The 20,629-nt window shown below is 39.5% G+C and overlaps 1 protein-coding gene across 1 annotated transcript; it reads right to left on the bottom strand.

The window, feature by feature from the left end:
* Window positions 1-4,915: 4,915 nt before the first annotated feature.
* Window positions 4,916-13,034, bottom strand: ERICH1 (glutamate-rich 1; the record flags this gene model as incomplete). Its single annotated transcript, XM_010150328.1, has 4 exons — window positions 4,916-4,989; window positions 9,726-9,920; window positions 12,507-12,901; window positions 12,969-13,034. Coding segments are annotated over 4 exons (730 nt in total), but the record flags the coding sequence as incomplete, so codon positions are not given.
* Between the last annotated feature and the right edge of the window lie 7,595 nt (window positions 13,035-20,629).

The raw sequence follows: 20,629 nt of genomic DNA, 5'->3' as shown, positions 1-20,629 counted from the left end.
GTCTCACCCGAGCAGAGTAGAGGGGCAGAATCCCCTCCCTCGACCTGCTGGCCACACTTCTCTGGATACAGCCCAGGATACGGGTGGCTTTCTGGGCTGCCAGCGCACACCGCCGGCTCATGTTCAGCTTTTCATCCACCAGTACCCCAGTACATGTGTGCAATGTAAAATTATTATGCTATTTTTAAATATCAGCAGCCTTGCTTATATGTTCCAGCATATTCTTGATTGTAGTTAAGTCTGTTACATTCCCCTAACACACTGGCACCTCAGATGTATCAGAAACTCACTGTGCTGGGTGCTGTGCAGGCCAAAACCTGCATCAAATTGGTACTAGTTTAAGAAAGAAGAAAACAAATGACAAAATAGGCAGATTGATGTGGGAGTGCACAGATACAATAAGGCGACATTAGTCAGCAGTAGGCAGTTGTCTTAGCACAGTACTGACGCAGCTGTTGCCAACCTTTTCGGCAACATCATGGCAAAGGACAGTTTTAAAGAAGGAAAGGAAGATGATGGAGAGAGTGCTCTGGAGAGAGGTGGGGAAGGCACTGTGGGAAAAAGCACAGTTCATCTGAAAATGTAGCAAATGGGTGACAAAGACAGTACCAGAGGCTGAGAGGATGGAGGAATGATCTGTGCACTGACTGAGGGACTGAGAAGACTGGCAAAGATCTTGAAAGCGAAGAAAAGCAGCCTGTAGCTGAGGCACCCTATAGCAGCCTAGAGTTCACGCAGAAGAAAAGAAGGTATTGAACCAGATATTCATTCCTTCTCTACTTTTATGTAGTCCTCTTCAATCTTAGACAACATTTTTTGTTGCATTACATATCCTAAAAAAGGATGCAGCACTGCAGTAATAGTGTAAAAGAGAGCTACAGCTTGTTTATTCATCTTACAAATTCATTAAAATGACCACAGATAATTAACTCTACAAAGTTAAGCACTCAAGTTGGAGAACATCCTTATTAAAGCTATATATTTGACCTTGAGTGATTGTGGTGCATATATGCAGTTTTCAAATAATCATAGATATTTTTTTCATCTTCAGATGTAGGAAACATACAGCATTTGTAAACTTCTGCTTTTTCTTTGTATAGTATCTTTCCCCTATGCCTTAGTTCAGCATGTATCTACCAGTTTAAAAATATGCTTTTGTTTTAATCTAAGAAAACCATATATTAAAAATTGTGAAATACTCAGACATTATAATTATCCTGTTCAACAAAATTTACTTAGATGCAATGCAGAGGATAAAGTAGTTAACAGTGAAACTAAATTAGCTGCATAAACATGTGCACTGCAGCCCTCCTTAGGTGCAATCTAGGGCTGAAGCAATTAATCACAAAATGTACATAGATATAACCTGAGGTTGGCCTAAATATTAAATACAATGCATTTTCCCAATCTTACAGTGTGCTGTTTTTTTTTTTTCACTACCACTCTTTGTTATTATACTTAATGTGTAGCATACGGTACAACCATAACACACATCACTTTCCACTCCACTCTGTGCACTTGTTTTAGGATATACAGATATTACTGGGTGAAATATGTTTTCTTTGGTCCAAGCCAGCTTAATAATTTTCTGCCTTCACGCTGCCACTCACCACTTTTTTCCTTCCTTGCCTTTTTTTTTTTTTAAGGCTATTTTTTGTCATTTCAGAGATTCAGCCTACTGAGTAATACCTCCCTGCACTGGTGCAGGGGAGAAAAACCAGCTGTCGTAGACAACACATTAAAGAATTTATAACTCTATATTATTGTAAAGTACAAATAAAATATTGCAACACTTATGAAGCTGTAAAAATCTGTAACATTAGAGACTGATTCCAACATTACAAATGCACAAAAAGAGAATAATCAACACCTACCACTCTGTGAATCTGTGAGGTCTTACAGGCAATTCTGAGATTAAGACATGTAACTATAGAGAGATAATGGCTTTGGACTCATACCCTTGCATACAAGCGTCGTGAACAGCTATTCACTACTACAGATGCCCCAAACCACTTCAGCCTCTGTGGTTTTCTTTGTACATGGAGCCTAGGGAAGAGACCACCACCTACTAAGAGCCTGATTTCTCTCCAACTGTGCTGCTGGACCTTCCTTATTGTGTAATGTTTAATTATGCAAAATAGAAAGTTAACTCCTGAAGCCACATGCAGGCTACTTTCTAGTTGATCCTTAAATTCTTCCTACTCTTGGAGTCAACGTAGGTTTTAAAACCAAAATTTTAAGGTTCTATCTTACCAGAAGTTTAGAATAGGCTGGTAATAGTGTGTGTACAGTTCAGTCTGAAGTTCTTTGATGCAAAGTCCACTAAAAAACCTTTCATGCCTCAGACTCAGCTCCTGTCGCAGTACATTTACAAAGACATCAGGTATCACTGACTCTAACTAGCTACATTCTGAAACTGTCCCCAGGCTTGCTTTGTTAGGCCCAGCTAATTCCTGCACAGAATATAAGGCTCTTGCAGTGGATAAAATGAAAGAAGAGAGACTGAAAGCAATCTTTTCCCATTATTACCTGATTCAAGGAAAGTACATTGTTGACCTGAAAAATGTACTCACATTCTGGGATTAGACTACTGATAGTACAAAATATTTCTGTTTGGCAAAGATACCCAAATCTGCTCCTCACTATGCAGCTATTTAAAATCCAGCATAATTGAAAAAAATCTTTTTAATATTGTGAGGAATGGCCCAGCACTGAAACACAAATAAGGAAGAGAAACGAAAGCAGTAAGCAAAGCTGTGAGACAAGTGTGTGAGTGCTTGCGCGATGAGTGTGTGAACGTGTGACCGCGTGTGTCAGGCAGGACTAGCTGGTGAGCATGAGACCTGCAGAGTTGCTAAGGGGGCCCAGGATCCAGGCAGGGATATGAGAGGCTGGGGGCCAGTGCTGGTATCTGAGGGATCTGCGAATGGGGAATGCTTGTGAATCTAGAAAGTGAAGGCATGTGTGTTTTCACTCGTGAACTTCAATTCCAGTCAGTCGGAGATGACTGTACTTGTGTTTTCTGTGAGCCCTGGCAGAGTTACCCCTGCGTGTTGTTAAGGCAGTGCCCTGTCCGTGGCAGCCTGTGGAGTCGGCCAGGTGAGCTTTGTGTGTGTGTGTTCCTGGGATACGGGCTAAGCCTCACTACTGGCTGACATGAAACATGAAAGCTACAGTTGCCTCCACCAGCATGGATCGAAGAGACATACAGGTCTCCAGGTGCACCAGCCTGGGATCCAGAGGTCAAGGAGAAGGAATCACAAGGTCCTGGGGTCCACCCAAGGCAGCAGCCTCATAATCTCCCTCAGCACAGTCACTACAATATCAGGAAATGCAGGCACTGCAGTTGTTTGTAAGGTCTTAGTCTGACCTGGTTTGTACTTGGGTTTCAAAATACGGTCTTTAATTACATGATCTCATTTATCTTCTCATATTCAGTGTATAGGACAGATGATGCTTACCTAATGAGTTGCTGCACAACCTTTTTGAGCGGTTCCTAGGCCTGATTTACTGCACGACATTGAAACCTTAATCTGAGGACGAGTGATTCGTTTCCTGTGGGGACTGTCAAAAGAGTTATCTAGGTGCTTCATGTTCAAGGGAGATTCCCTTCATTCTCCAGACGTGGAACTGAGGCACACAGCATCTCAGTGAAAAGTCACAGCTACAGTTCAGTGCCAATGTGTTAGCAAGTCAGGAGCACTGAAACAGGGAACATACTAACAGTTTCCTCTCTGCAAAATCTGATGTAAATGTCTTTCCTAGCAGACACAGACCTAACTCAAGTTCTCCAGAGCTGCCTTAGCCGTAAGGTCATTTTGTCTGCACCTGTAATCCTCTGGCATGACACAGAACCCCTTTTAATTTCTTTAATTAATGAGAAAGTGGTACAATGGTATTTTTATTACACATTTTTGAGCATCACTAAAACCAATGCCTTGCAACAGAATGCATCAGGCAATATAATAATAATAAAAAAAAAGAAAAGGTGGCAAAAAACCCCACGCAATGTCTGTATAGTCTTGTCAGTAATATATCTCCAAGCACATGTTGAAGGAGATAAATATATGGCCCCTATCCTACTGATGAGGAAGGTAACACACTAAGATATGAGAAATGGTTTGCTCTGTATCACCTATCAGGTGAACGACTCAGCTGAGAGAAGAGCCTCACAAAGCATTTTTTTTCTTCAGAATTCCAAAACATTTTACAACCATAGATATTATTTACATAGGTATTATCTACATCTGGATAAATTCAGTTGCAGAAAGATTACACAGTAATCAGTAAGAGAACCCAGTCCCATAATTCTGCAGTCAGTGAAGTGATCAGATTGTATCAGGCTGGGCTGTGGAGTAGTTCTGAAGGTACCATCCAAGTTTCTGTATAACTCCAAACAGTACCTACATGACCCACACGTAGAAAATTATCTATGTCCATGGTTTAGCAGTTTATTCAGCCAAAAAAAAAAAAAATTCCTCAGACGATTGCTGCTTAAGACTTAAATATAAAAATATATTTCTGTTTTTCAGGTAAAGAGATATATGAGATAAACAAGAAAAGTCAAGCAGTAAAAGTTCCTGATGGGAACAAAGAAAAAAAATGCTACGTCTCTTGAACAAAATTGTCGATACAGACTTTATCATTCCACATAAGTCACTCATCAGAAAGTGAAACATACATATTAACCCAGCTGAAGACTCAGGCCATATGCATATTATTGACCAACCAACCAAAAAAATCACATGTTGTTATACCCTGTTTATTGTCTTCTGAAGTCTGTAACACAGAAAAATAATTCATTTACCTGAAGGTGCAGAATGTATATTGACACTGCTTTTCCTGAACAATTGCTACTTGGTTATGAGTCTGTACATTAAATTTTAACCTTGTGCATATGAACACAGGCAAGGCTTTATTTCCTGTTCTTCACAGGAAGGATATCTGTAATCCAGTAGTGAAACAGAGACGTGACTATCTTGGTATGATCTGAAACAAAGAAAACACATTCCTCCTGAAATACCTCTATGACATTTTTGAACATTAAAGAAAAAGACTTGTGCAAACATCCGTTTCCATTCCACATTAGCATTTCAATAAACCCGACGCAAGATATTGGAGCTTGAAGACTAATACATATGAATTTCTACATAAACACCTGCATTTCCTGTCAGGAGGTCAGCTATTTGTAAGAAAAAAAATTTTGGTTGTATATTTTGGAATGTCCTATTTGTTATGATTTCAATACTGAGAAAAAAAGATGAAATTACATGATCGTATGGGCAAGGCAAAAAGCATGCAGTCTTCCCCACTTCTGTGCCTGGAGTAATTTCACACGTTATTATTTAACTTACAGTAGCACCTAGAAGCCCAGTTGAGAATGAGTCGTCTTGTACAGACAGCTGCATTAGCGTCTCAAAATGACATGGCTTCTCTCTTTATTCAGAGATCATCTATGGGACTTTATTTATTTTTAATGACAGGACTTTCTGCAGTACTTATCACAAAATATCACATTTAAGATGATTCTATAATGTTATGCTATTATAGCATTCACATTTAATTTCCTTTTCTTTGAATGTTCATTCGTTCATTCATTCATTCAAAAAAAATGGTTAAATTTAATCATTTTAGGGCGTCTGTGTATCCAGCCTGGGCATTGTGGGAATACAGTAACTGTATTACATGGTCTGCAAAATGTACCACCTGCCATCCCCAGCAATGGAGACATATATAAAGGACAACTCTCCAAAGAAAGGCAGTTAAAAGAAGCTTCTAGCTCTTCTGTGAGCGATAATTTCCTAGGCAACAAGGGAAGAGTGTATTTGAGACTTGATACTAACCAACAAAGGGAAAATGTTAATAGATAATGGAATAAAGTGATGAGTAGAAGCTGAATGAGTTCATAAATTAGGAGGCAATGACTTTTTTTTTTTTTAATTAGATGATCACCTATTGTTTAATAATTGATGTGAAATGAGAATTAAGTAGCCCTCCTTCCAAAAGCTACAGTTTCCAACCGGCAAATGGAGCATTACTTCCAGTCACGGCTCTTCTTTGCCCACTGCATTGTGCAGGGCCATGAAGGTGTCTGGCCTCCTTTGGCAAATGGCCACTGACTCTGACAGCATCAGCCAAGCCCCCATCACGAGAAATGCGTGGCTATTTGACTTCTAAACATCCTCTTCCCTGCACTGATAGACGACTTGTACTTTTTCTTAAAGACTAAGAAATACATGGGAATAGTAATAGGACATTTTGTTCTTTTTCCCAGTCTGGAACAATGACGCTTTAAATAGTCATGTTCTCCCAGAAACTCTTGACTACCCTTAACTCTGTGTGATTGCTGAAGTACAACGTCAAAGGTAATGATGGAGTAACTTGAAGCACAAACCACAAGGTAACTTGATGGTGGATGACAACTGGACAGAACAACCAGTATCTCTTACCATAGAGATTTTCTTGTTGAAGTATGTTTTCTTTTTTAAAAGAAGGGTTAAAGATAGTAATTATATTGATAATTTTTGTGTTTCGAAATCCTAAGCAATTTTCTCTTCCTGCAAAATTTTTCAGACCCTACCACGAACCCCACTACATCTTTCTTTGATATGACTGCAAATATTGGGATCTAAGAGGTTATGACAATCCACAGTCTTTCCCTTCATGGTTGCTTCTTCCTCTTGGTTGAACCATGATTCTCAGTCTGAGTAACATGCTAAGAGGTGTGAAGGAAATACCAAAACATGGTCTTGAACCCGTGGTTTGCACACCTTGGGCAGTCCACACCTCTACTCTAAAGGGTCTGTAAAATGTTGCTAAGAAAGGCAAATTTATCATCAGTAGGCAGAAACTTGCCAAGTGGGACCTGGTAGTCCCAGTGGAAAATCAGATTAAACCATAACATATATACACTAGGAAATAAAAGATACATGCTGGCATGTGAAGCTTACTAATGGAGCATGGGCGCTCATGTGAAAGTGATGGATCACTTCTCACTTTTTTCCTTCTCTTTCCTTCCTTGAATTAAAGACAACACAGAACAAAACAGCACCCATTATTATTCCTTTGATGCTGGCATCTTAAGTAGAATCATAACCATGGGAAAAAGATTTAACATACAGCTTCTTGAACTAAAAATAGGTTTATTTTGTAAAAATAATACACCTTGCTAAAATTAAGAAAAATTGTTTTCTTTTCATCATGTTAATAAAGAATGACCTTTTCTTCTAGTACATCACACCCCAGTAAGCATAAAAAAACCTAGAAAAAAAGGCAGGATAATCAGACAAACTTATAAAAAATTTGAGATTACTATGATGTACTGTACATTTTATATCCATAAACATCCCCAACCTCTATTTCTGTAATAACAACTTGAATTTGCTGAGACAAGTTTGGCAATAACTCTTCAACTTTTATCACCTGTTCATTGGCAGTGAAATATAAATTTTAAGACAACTGGGCATGATAGATGACTTATTTTTGAGCTAGAAGTAGGGGAAAAAGTATAATTAAAAGCCTAATTCAAGGTAAAATTTCAGGGCACTATATTCTCATTCACAGAAATTCCTGAATTACAAATATAATGTATTGCTAAACTCTGCTGAGGCAAATTAATGTCTAGCAGGTGTTTAATTACCCTTTAATAATTGATAACAATGTATTTTCCTCTTTCTTATGTTGTTGTAGCTCATGAATATCAAATCAACTACTACAGTTACACCACTGGGAATTTGGAATGAGATTAGAATTGATCCCAGGGTGACAACAGTTACTAGGAAAAAAATCAACTAGAAGAGTAAACAGTTTCAGGCTCTATCAGCAGAAAGATAAATAATTTTTATAAATCACTCAAAAATTGTTTTCTGCTTTTTCAAGTGACAAATACATACACCAGAAAATTAGGGTAGTTTTGTGTATTTGTTTCTAATTTGCTTCTCTCTTCAGCTTGACATTTCTGCTATATAAAAGTAAACAGAGCAGCTTGCCTCAAGGCTGCAAAATCCAAGAGAATTCCTACTGTCATGATCAGAATTTGCAGAAGAGCTGTAAGGAATATCCTGAATATGGTCACTTCAACAGTTCCATTTTGATTTAATAACGAGAAGCTGAATTAGGTCATTTAATAAATGCCCCAAACCATTACCACTACTCCTGCTGAGTCCTACTTAGTTTGCAAATGTCTATTACATCCAATGAGACTATCTGATTATAATTAAGATCATAGAATTGAAATTAATTATTGAATGCCCAGAAGGATTTTGTTCCATGTATAGGTGGATACCTCTGATCTATCAGAACCTTAAGGGCTGTCATATTCCATATGTACACTTTAAAGAATACCTATGTACTTCTGTAAGTGTATCCTGTTCAAAATGTGTCAGTTATGAAATCTGCAGGCAGGCATTCTCTCTTTTCCGTGTTTTTACAACGCGCAGCATTCAGTAGGCTCCAGTCTTGACTGGCATCTTTACTCACCATCACGCTGCAAATTATTTAATGACGCTACAAGCAGTAGGCTCTTCTTTGAGTGTTACTGCTAAGCCTCTGGTGGCTATGATCTTACTTACTCTGTTACCACACTACTACCAGCTCAGTTGTTACTCTTCAAAAGACTCAGAGCACTATCTGAACAGTTGAGATTCTCTCGTGTCACAGCAAGTACTCTCAACTCTGATTAAATTCTTTGGGAGGCAAGGAAATTCAGCACATCTTGTCGATTTGGCTGACACTGCAACAAATGGACTAATGACAAGTAATAAAGACTGTTTAAATGAAGACTGCTTGGAAAATGAATTATTATACCTTCTATGGACTACAAGCTGATCCTACATTCACTTGAGGAACTATTAACTGCCCAGGAAGAAATTCTGCTAAAATTATAGGGGTTATAATAGAGAACAAGAGAAGCATGAATGAACTCAGACTTGTGCCTCCATCCTTGTATCCTTGCCTCCATCCATGGAGGCCTCCATCCTTGTGTCTCTAGTGCAAGGTGTCCCTGCCCATGGCAGGGGGGTTGGAACTAGATGGTCTTTAAGGTCCCTTCCAACCCAAACCATCCTGTGATTCTATGATAAAAAAACTTAGTTCCAGAATAATTTTCCTTTACATGAATGACTTTGTACTATCATTTCTAATAAAGTTATTTCAAGTTCTTTACATAACCATCAGTATCTTTTAGAAGCATAAACCAGACATTTATGTTTAAACAAAAAAAAAAGCTGTAAATCAAATTTTGACATACAAAATCTACATGTTAAAGAAGCCACGTAGGTGACCAAGAGCAAATGAAATAATGGGCTTCACTGATTCTTATGCATGTAAAATTAATCCTTAACTGGCTGAGTGAAATCTCCAAGATAAATTAATTCCAGTGATTTAAAAAGTTTACAAAGAGAATGTATTAAAAATATGCTTTAAACATGATTAAAATGGTTAAGATTTAAGAAATATTATTTTAAGATCCTGAATCATCTTGTGCTCCACAGTTGCTGCAAAGTACAAAAAGTTTCTCTATTGCTTGTAACTGTGCTGGTTTTAGCAAGAAACAGGGATAATAATTTTCTTTTCAATGGAAATTATGCTTTCATATCTTGCATAGGCATATATTCACCACTGTATAGTTATTTACAGCTTCCTAATAAGAGAACCTGTGACAAATCTGAATTTTACCCTACACAGAAAAGAACATGAGTGAATGAACATGCATGAATGGTACCTACCAGGTGGCATCATGGATTGTTCTTCAAATTGTTTTAAAGCATCCTTCAATCTTGCAATATCCCACAGCAATACAAGGGATTTCAGCTGATGCAGAAGAGTAACATCTGAGGAAGAGATGGTGCGAGATTGAAGATACTGTAAAAGCTCTTGGGCAGTTGCTGGATTTACAGCAGAATCTGTGCCTTCTGATTTATCTGGAAAAACAATTGAAAAAACACATTAAAAATACTCAGCACAGAGAATTTTCCTAATTATACCTACTTTTCAAAGACAGCATCTTACTTTTCACAACTTAAACCAAATATCTAGTAACTAAATACCAAATAACTACAGAGCAGCTTGCTCCTCCCATTTTTCATTAAATATTAAAACAATGGTAAGAGAGGAAAGTATCAAATTCAAAAAGTAAAAAGAACAATAGGATTCCTAGTGACAGAAGTGTAAGAGGAATCTAAAGCTTCAAGATTAGCACAGGAAGAAGGTGTGATGTGGCTAAAGCACTGTGGTTTTGCTCCCTAGACACTATGTATTACAAAAATGCACACACGCTTGGAGACAGGGAACAGCTCTGTGGAACTGCAGCAAAGCACTTCTGGAGACATCCAGTCATCTTGTTACTGTACTTCTACGTTTTTAGTTTAAAAGTGGGTATTACAGCATGCAAGGCAGCAGAGCAGGGCATTGTTTCTACAGTAGTAAAGCATAAATTCATTTTCCATTCCAGTAACAGTGCATAGTCTGTCCCTTTAACCAGACTCCCCTTAATTCTTCTGGTTTTACCAGCAAGGCGACTGAGAAGAACAGATCTTTCCCTGTTCAGCTTTCTGACATAAGTGCAAGGAGTATAATCCAATGTGACCATTTGAAAATGCTGCTAAAAGCAATGGCTTCCAATTTGATCTAAAAAAATGGGGAGTGTTGAATTCACTCAACTATAAAAGGCAAACAGCATAATGTCAGATCTATATATAAACTGGGATTTGCCTAACAAGAAAGTTAGTCACGGTCTCATTTATGGATGTGATACCTCAACTGCAGATGAACTTCCTTTTACCTGAGCATCTCTCTCTGTGGATTCCAAGGTCCTCCTCACTGGCTCAATGCCCCGATCTGCAGCTTTGACACCAGTCATCACTGTCAACTGCTGCTAAAACCTGAACTTGATTTCCAGGAAAGCTGGAAGCTCAACACTTTAAAGTTCAACACCAGTAATTGAGCAGGTTTCTGTTCTGGGTCATATATTAACAGCGGGACTGTTAACTGAGTCTGCAATCTTACCCAGTTACTCTGGAGTTACACTACAGCAAATACACGTAGTTCAGCTTACTTAGCCATACACTGAAGTAGCAAAATTCTTTTTTTGGTGATGGAAATACATTAAACAGAAAAGTTGGATGGGTTTCCAAAGCGACGCTTAGTATGAAGACCTGACACAGCAGAAATGTTCTAACAGCAAGCAAAGAAACTTCTATGTAAAAATCTTGAGAAAAAAAATTAACTTGAAATCCCTGATGTCATCTCAACAGGGTTTTTAAGCTAATTCTGTAGTCAAAGATTAATTTTATGAGACTAGGAGCTGACAGCTCTGACTTAAGGTGGACTCCTACAGGTAGGAAAGCTGTTTAATATTCTCCATCCAGCTCCACAAAGACAGTCAAGGCCATGCGCTTTGAAAATAATTTCACTGCTTCTTTCCAGTTTTACAAGACAGTTCTCATTTTAAAACCATGTTCTGAGCAGCTAAAGAACACACCGGATTGCCCTTAAGAAAACATATTTAATTCTAGCTGATACCTACATAAACTGGTGTATGTGCACATAATTACTACACCTACCACTAAAACTTCATTATCTCTGAAAGGCATTTATGACATAAGCACCATACAAGTAGCTTTTTAGAATCATAGAATGGTTTGGGTTGGAAAGAACCTTAAAGATCATCTAGTTCCAACCCCCCTGCCATGGGCAGGGACACCTTTCACTAGACCAGGTTGCTCAAAGCCTCGTCCACCCTGGCCTTGAAGACATCCCGGGATGGGGCATCCACAACATTATCTTTTAGGATGGCAATGGAAGAAACATACCGTAGGAATTTCTGTGATTTTAGTGGCCAGATGACCATTCAATAGGCCATTAGGGGTAACATCCATGCAATCCTTTTAAAAGTGCTATGGAATGTGCACTGAGCATCAGTTCACATGCATGTTGTTCACAAGTGCTTTACGCCAGTACCATTTCCCAGCGCCAACAGTATCTTCCCCTTTCTTCTCGGATGCTGTCTGTCTAGATTTCCTTATATTTCACAATTAAATCTCCTGGGAAGGAGAACTTTCTGAAAAGTAGGTTGGTTCAGAGATAGTAAGCATGAAAGTAGTTTAGGACAGCAATTACTGCCCTCATTTGTAGCTCTCTAAGCCAAGTAATCCTTCTGGATTACTTGGAAGTAAGGTAAGGCAGAGTAAATAAGATTTTGGCCCATTTTAACCACTACAGTTAATCCAAGTGCACTGGAATGTTTTAAGCAAGAGCAAGGAATATTATGTATATTTTCAAAGCCAGAGAAACAAAGAGATTAGGACCACAGATTGTTATACTGATGTGGATTCTTACACATTCATGCACACACCCGAAAATGGGACAAATACTAAGTATTTGCATGTCTTACTGAGTTCAAAAGTGAGACTTCTCTAGTAGATTTGGCCCGTTCTACGTAAGTACAGGTCTATGTTCCCCTTACGTGGTAATACTCATTAAAAGAAAGGAGAAAGAGTGGTACATACTGTCAGCAAAATAAATTTGTTGTGTTGCCTGCAGGAAGTCCATGATGCTATCTGCCTTTTCATCGATGTCTTTTAAGCCTGCTGCTTCTTCTCTGTTGTTTTTGTCAGGCTGATATGTAAAATCCACACCGGTAGTTTTTGTTACCAAGCCAGCTGCTCTCATTTTTTCTTTCTGTCGCTTCTTTTTCATTTTCCTCTTTTTGTTTTTGCTTATTTTGGGACTGTCTATCTGCTGCAGCTGTAAATTATCTTGAACAAGTGTCTCTTGCATTCCAGATTCTGTTTGTTCTCCATGTAAATTATTAGAGTTTTTCAAACTGTTCTTTTGTTTCTTCCTTCGAATACGCTTTCTCTTGGTTTGTCCTTGGTATTCCTCCTCTGCAGATTCAAGAGAGACATGACAGTTGTAAATAAAAAGATCTGTAATAAACATTTTGGAACTGCATACAATGAAATATTACTCCCTTCGAATTCTGTGATGTCTGAGTGTCTCTAACCGTACTTTTATTCTCAGAATGCCTTTCAGTACTACAATGTCAAAGCCAACTTTTCTGAATGCACTGAGTAAGAAGACAAGTTCTTTTTCCTTCTGCTTTCAATAAAAACTATCCTCTCTGTACGTGCTACATACTTTGCATTCCATTTACTTTCTTAAGGCAGATAATATGGTTTGATGCAGAGAGTGAGACTGCCAGGGCCAAAACCAGTGCAGGCAGGCTGGGGAACACGGGATGAGAGAGCTCCCCAAGAGCCCCACACCACCAGCTGGTAATGACCAAGAACACAAGAATAACGTGTGTAATTCACAATAAAAGACACTAGTGCTTATATTGACAATATCCCTCCACGATAAGGTGGGATGCCTTAAAAACACCAGGCATCTGATTCTTCTACTTTCTCCTCCTTAAACATCCTCCTCCTTTGGGATATCTTACTGCTAGCTCAGCTCTGGACATCAACTTTATAGGGAAAGCATGCAAGGCATCAGCAACCTTGGCAAGTAATCTCCGATCTCTCTAACAGCCTGTCTTGATTCTGTCATTCCCTTGCCACATTATAATTTCCTTACTAGCTAATTCTTCAAAAGGCTCAAATGTCAAGGGAAAGAAGTCCCTCTTGCTCTCCAAGACAGCTTTCATGCTTCTTTACTCAGATCTTATCCCTGTACACAAAACCAGAGCTCTAAACTCATCTCTGACCCTGAACCCTTACTCCTGTGTGTAAGCCCTCCTGGCACTAGCAAGGGAAGACTGCCAGAACCCATCTTCCTTTAGACTGCACTGCTGCTGAAGTCCATATCCACGCCTATAATAATTCCTCTCTGATTAACTGAAATTCTCTTTCATGTTCTAACAAAATCCTCACACGTTTAAACTTCATGGAGTGCAGAATGCCAGTGTTCTTCTAATGTCTTGCTCTAGAAAGTTAAGCTATTTATCCTTCCCTCAACCTCTTCCTGCATGCTTCTAAATTCCTCACAGCGCACTGAGCCCAGTGCTCTTCTTTATCTGGTTTTACACCATCCCCTTAGGGTCAAAGAATCTTTGCTGGGCTAACGCTGGTGTAACGCAGGAGAGCTTCTTTACGAACGATTTGCAGAGTCTCCTGAACTGCCTCTGACATTCTCAGCTTGTTTGGCTTTCTTATCACTCCTCCACCTACCAGTCTTTGCCTCTATTTTCTCCATGGTTGGAGGCCCTCTCTTTCATTTCTGTTTCTTTTTCTGTCTTGAACTCTGTCAGCTCTGAGCCACTTTCTCTCTTTAAATATCACTACAAGACTTTTAGTTCTTTAGCTGACAGATGACTCACTGCAAAGCAATTTTCCATACTTTCTATGAAGAAGGCTGCTTAAAAATAAATTTGCTGTATTGTAACTGAACACCACAGCATGTTAAAGACACACCAAACGTCACCTCGTACCCACAGTGTGGAATGTTTTGCACCCATGGTATTTAAGCTAAAGATCTTTATACATGATTTGGACATATGGGATGTGGGAAAAGTAACGTCTGTGTTGTCCTGTAGGAATAAAATATCAGTACTGAGGGCAGAGATGAACGGTGAAAGATAAACAAAACATCAATGTTTTATCTTAAGATCTAACTTGGATTTTCATGGGAGTATTTGTGTTACAGTAGGTGAATTTCACTGTAAACACAGATACATTGTTCTGTAAAATTTCTCAGCCCTCTGTTAACCTGAACCACACTGTTTGCTAATAAAGCTCCTCTAATCTGTGCTCTCAGCAAAGTGGCCCAACATGCTCTTTAAGCATCCAAGAATCACTAAATCTCAGCAAAACTACAACACCCTCAATTGGTTTGAAGCCACTTGAAAAAAAACGGTGTAGAAGGCAGAATGGGGCTTAAGATAATTGATGGTTTGAGTCAAATCCAGAAGTTTGCTTATCCTTGGTAGCTCGGGACAGCAGAAGATCTGCAGAGACCAGGGCAAGCTGTCCACAGAATGAATGTAGTCTTCCCGTGTATGTGTTATTAAGATAAATACCCAACTGAAAGGAAATCAGAACTGTGCTATGTTTCCTCCAACACAGAAAACAAAGCAAACACAAGACTTGACCTAGTTCTCTTGGGGAATTAAACTGGCAATCCTCTAACAGTTTTTGTCATTCCTTGCCCCATATTTTTATCTCTCTTTAGTATCTACTGCTTCATGTGTGGGAGGGGACTTTTTACAAGGGCCTGTAGTGACAGGACAAGGGGTAACGGGTTTAAATTGAAAGTGGGGAGGTTTAGATTAGGTATCAGGAAGAAGTTCTTCATGGAGAGGGTGGTGAGGCACTGGAACAGGCTGTCCAGAGAAGCTGTGGATGCCCCATCCCTGGAAGTGTTCAAGGCCAGGCTGGATGAGGCTTTGAGCAACCTGGTCTAGTGGAAGGTGTCTCTGCCCATGGCAGGGGGGTTGGAACTAGATGGGCTTTAAGGTCCCTTCCAACAAAAAACATTCTATGATTCTATGATTCTATGTGTGGGAGCTACTAGTGATTCAACATCAGGAACAGATGAAATTAGATACTGACAAATGCAAAGCAATGCACACAGAAGGGATTAATTTGAACAACTCACTGCTACAGTTAAAGTGAATTGGTATCAGCTCAGCAAAAACAAAACAAAAGCTAGACCTGTGCATCAGTGTGGAAAGCTCAAGCAAAACATTTGCTCAGTGGGTATCAGTGAGCAAAACAGCAAACACCTTGTTTGCATATAGAACATAAACGTTCCAAAGCCATTTTACAGATCTGTAGTACTCTTCAGGCTTGTAACGTGACGTTTCTTAGCATAACACCAGCACAGTAAGACTTTGGCAGATGAGAGGAGAACTCACAGAAGCTACCAGAGAAACTCCAAAAAGATTTCTATGATTTGACTTGAAAGAAAGAGCAATAAAATGGACTCTGTTTCTGCCTCCTCATGCAAGAACAAGGTGGCATCTAACTAGTCTGAGCAGTTTCACAAGCGAACAGAAGAAGGTGAATACTTGTTTTACAAATGGTGCGGTTATCGGACTGAATTCACATGTGTGGGGTATGCACAGGAACCAGGAGCTTAATGGGATTCAAAAACTGGTTGTTTATACAGCCAGCAAGGCTACCCGATTACAGCAGGTATGCTAAAATATACATAAAGAGTTGTACAAGAAATATAATCCAAAATGCTTAGGTCACAGCCCACACAAGGATCTTAACAAATGAAATGTTCAGTGGGATTCACCTCCCACAACTTTAGCTGTCTGAAAAGAAAATACGCAGCGCATACTTCGACCTATGCTCCCTCTGAGAAAAGAGGAGAGGCTAGCGTCTTCAGGAAGCACTTCACCTTGTCCTAAACCAGCTGGGATGGAAACGCACCCTGACGGTCTTCATGTGCCTCTCTCCCCTTCCATTAATGACAAGGGAACTGCAGACAATGAATTTGCACAAGATGCTTGCAACAACTGAGAAGAATTAGTCACTTATACAAAAATTAACAGTATGGAGGTGCTTCTTAACACAAGTCTGCTCATGAGACTGAATTTTACTAATTAATAAAATTCACTGTTTTATGAAAAGGAAACCCCACTTTTGAGTGATTCTCTACAATTCAAACCAGTAGGGATGCCCAATAACACTTCAATACGTATGAATTTCGTTCCAATAATCCTCCCCAGTTACTGAAGAGGTTTGTTAATGTCAAAGCAGCAGAATTATAACAAATGCAGGGAATAGGTACTACACAAGCAATCTTAGTAAGGTGCTGAATACATACTCAAGCAACATCGACAGGAATATCAGCTTTTGGACCACACTCGCTGTAGCCACAACTGCAGCTACAGCTTGTGCTAATGCCACAAGGGCTGATGCATCTCCTTCTGTTCCATAATGGCCTGTCACCTCTCTCCCTCCTAAAGCCCATCTCTGTTCCACAAGTGGCTTAATTTATCACATAATCCAATTATCCAGAAGCAATTGTCTTTAACCTGTTTAGTCTGGACTTGGTGCCCTCTCAGACTGATCTAAGTGGCTTCCAGACAGAATGCCCATCTACATTTTCCAGCCACGGTTGTAATTTCCTAATCATTTTTTCAGCTGTAATAAGAACACCCTCCTCGGGAACTGTTTTCTTCGGGGTTTTTTTTGTTGCGTGTGGGGTTTTTGTTTGTTTGTGGGTTTTGTTTTGTTTTCCCCTGGATTATCTTTAGTCTAGATTGCTTTCCTGCTGCAGTTTACCAAGCCTGAGGAGGAAAGCCAGCACCATAAGCAGTCATCTTGTAACAGCATACCTCATCTGGTCTGAAATATTAAAAAGTTCCCTGCATGCAAACTGCATGTCTCCTTAACAGAACAGAGGCAGAAATATGTCAAAAACCAGACTTACATGAGGACTCGGTTTACAGATACTGCTTATTGAATTTTGACAATGAAAAGCCAGCACATGCAGTTTGTATCTTCAAGGAAAACCAGAAAATAATGGAAATAATGATTTACATCAAGACTCTGAATAAGCTGACTGTTATTTATTAAATTCTATTATATTAGGAAGTTATTTTGTATTCATCATCAGGGCAGCTGGAGTCAGAAGGAAATTAAATACAAAGCTTAATATAGGCTAACAGCAGCAGCTGACTGCTCCTCCCATCCAGACTAACCATCAGCATGAACACACTGCTGGCAACTCCGTGACTGAAGAGATGAGCTTCCTCAAGTTTATCTGTACTATTTCAGTTCCTTCAGACAATGGCAGATGGAAACACTCAGGGAAAGCATCACGTAAGACAATGAAAAATAGGAGGCTGTTTACTTAGGTGTCTGCAAGTCTAAGATATACAAAGTTCCACAGCATGCCAAACTGAAGTTTGGCTTCAAGTATCTCCGAATAAGCTGAAGAATATCCTCTGAGCTTTAGGAATGTCTAATGTGCTCATCATGACTCAAGTACGGCAGCTGGCTCTCCTGCTCACAGACCAAATCCCACAGTAGGCTTTCCGGATGCTGTTCATGGCAATTTTGTTCTTTAGCTCAGATGAAATAGTACATGTGCCTCTCCTGATTTTTCATCCAGTTTAAAATCCTTTCTTCTCCTCGATATACTGGATGGATTTTCCATGGTGTACCAAGCAGTCAACACAGAGGAATTTAATTTTGGTTTTGGATCTTGGAAGGGAAAAAGTAATGTTATTTTTAGTGCCAATTAAGATAGCAGCAGTTACAACAGGGCCAAGAGTGAAAAGCTGTGGCTAACGAATGCAATAAAATGTAATGGTTGATTAGAACAAAAGCAATACTGAAAAGATCTCAGCAGCACAAGATGACGTTAATATTTTCACACTCTTTTTTTGGAAATTGTTCCAAATCATCATTTGAAATCAGAAAAAATCCCACTTCACAGGTTTTAGTAATCTACAACACTTTTGATGTTAGAAAAAATTGCAAAAGATTGGAACCTGTTTAGGATAGGGACCGTCTTTTGTTAGCTCATTTATATTATGTCTGTATACTGACAAATGAAGGACTCCTATAAAACTGACGAATGTTCCAGATATGCTGCCTACCACAACAATACCTCTAGGATTTAAAGCAAATCCAATTAACAGTAATGACAATAATAAGTAAAGGCAGATATCATGGTCTGCAACAGTCTTCAGTCCTAAATGTTTATGTGACCGTATATACAGACGAATTTCTCTTACCCGTGAGTTATCTCACACTCCTGCCATAAGAGGAACCATACTTGGTCATAACAAACACCTACCTGTATCAAACAGTAGCCACACACCGCCTTCGAGATAAGGTGAATTTCGGATTTATACAGTGGTGTAAAGATGTTGCTTCTTTTGTATTTTTACCCTAATCACCATCATTTTATTTGCTTTTTGACTGCTGCTGAGTACTGTAATGTTGTTTTCACAGATTTATTTATCAAACTGCAAAATCTTACTCCCTGGTAACAGCCAGCTCCTAGCCCACCATTTTGCAGGTGAATTTTGACCGGTTATTTTTTCCTAAGTGCATGGCTTGACAATTATCTAACATATGATTTATCTGCAATTTTTGACAAATCACTCAATCTGACATTATGTTGCATCCAGCTCTTGCCTTTGTCACAGTCAGTATTTGCGTAGCCATCAGGGAACCCTCTGGCTTCGCTGTTTACTCTTTTTACTTGACCAGCTGTCGAACACAAGCCTCCAGCTGTGACCTCCATGGCTGGAGAACTGCTGCGTTCCCTTCACCTACTTACCTCTTCTGGGACTTTCCCCTTCACCCTACGCCTATGTGCCCCTTTGGTGAGGGCCTTTACCAAACACTTTGTGGAAATCCAGGGAAACCACATCAGCTGTAGCACCCTTACCCACATATTCCCCGACTCTTCAAGAATTCCCATGTATGTGCAGATTTCCTCTTTGCAAACCTTAAGTTGATCCTTCCCATGCAGATCACAGGTTTTCGGACATCCACAAATCTTATTTTGCATTATAATTTGTGCTGAACTGCCTAAGGCAAATACCAGGAATACAGGCCTGCAGTTCCCTGGATGATTTAAGAACTGTTTTACAAAACTAGAATCCCACTATCCAGCCTCAAAGTCTCTGATAACAAGGCTATTGGAAAAGCAAGTGGTTATGCATCACTGTCAGTAATGTAGGCATTTTTTTTTTCCTTGAATTCGTTCAGAAATTGTAGGTGAATAAAACCCGGTACGGGTGATTTTATTTTATCATTTGTTTTGTTACATGGCCATTAAATCACTTCAATTTCACATATTGTTCGTGAAAGCCCAAGAAGGAATGTTCCCGCATGGGATTCTCCATAGTTTTTTCCACAGATAACATCAATGTGAAGAAATTATTTAACTTCTCTGAAGCCCTCTGTAAGTATTCCTCCTACACCACGATCATTAGCTCATAACACCGGCAGGCGCATCGCTCCCGATGCATCAGAAGGGAAGACCTATTACCCGTTTTATTTCTTTGTACCATTTGCTCAAACATTCCTCGGCCAGTCTTACCGTGTTTTTACATTGAAATCTGTTTAAAACACCATTTGGGTGTGAATTCCGCTTTTTAAAGGACACCTACTTCTTTCTAACAACTTCCTTTTCTCTCTTGTCTAGCTCTGCTGTCTTCCTTACACTTTTTCTCAAGTCTCCCATGACAGGTGGTGGGCGCTGGCCTTGAATATCACATATGGTGTCCTTAAGTAGCTTCCACACTGCCTGGTACAACTTTCTTCTCTTAGCTGACCTTTTTTAGGTTCTCTTTAGTAAGTATCTTTATTTTTCTGTATGTCCCTTCTTGAAGTTAGCAGGATGATGAACCTAATGGTTGTTGTTGCAAGGTGCCTCTTCCAAACCAAACTCCACCAGGACAAAGTCAAGAGTCACATTTCCTCTCACCCAGCCCCACCAAGCAATGCCTCGGTTACTGCCTGTCTGAAAACTGAGATTTCTCACAACATCCTGATGCGACTGTCACGTTCTCTGAAGAGGGAGAAACTGAAGGTCCCACCACTCCTCTCTCTGCTCTGTCAGCATACAGCAACGAGTATTCACAATCCCAGCTGGACACATGATGAAACAGACTCTAAGCCCGCTTTGCTTTTTGATACGTACACTTAGTGCACAC

Source organism: Eurypyga helias, unplaced genomic scaffold, assembly GCF_000690775.1.
Source record: "Eurypyga helias isolate BGI_N326 unplaced genomic scaffold, ASM69077v1 scaffold36554, whole genome shotgun sequence".
Lineage (NCBI taxonomy): Eukaryota > Metazoa > Chordata > Aves > Eurypygiformes > Eurypygidae > Eurypyga > Eurypyga helias.
Note: the sequence above shows the minus strand (reverse complement) of the source record. Positions and strands in the feature narration are given on the sequence as shown.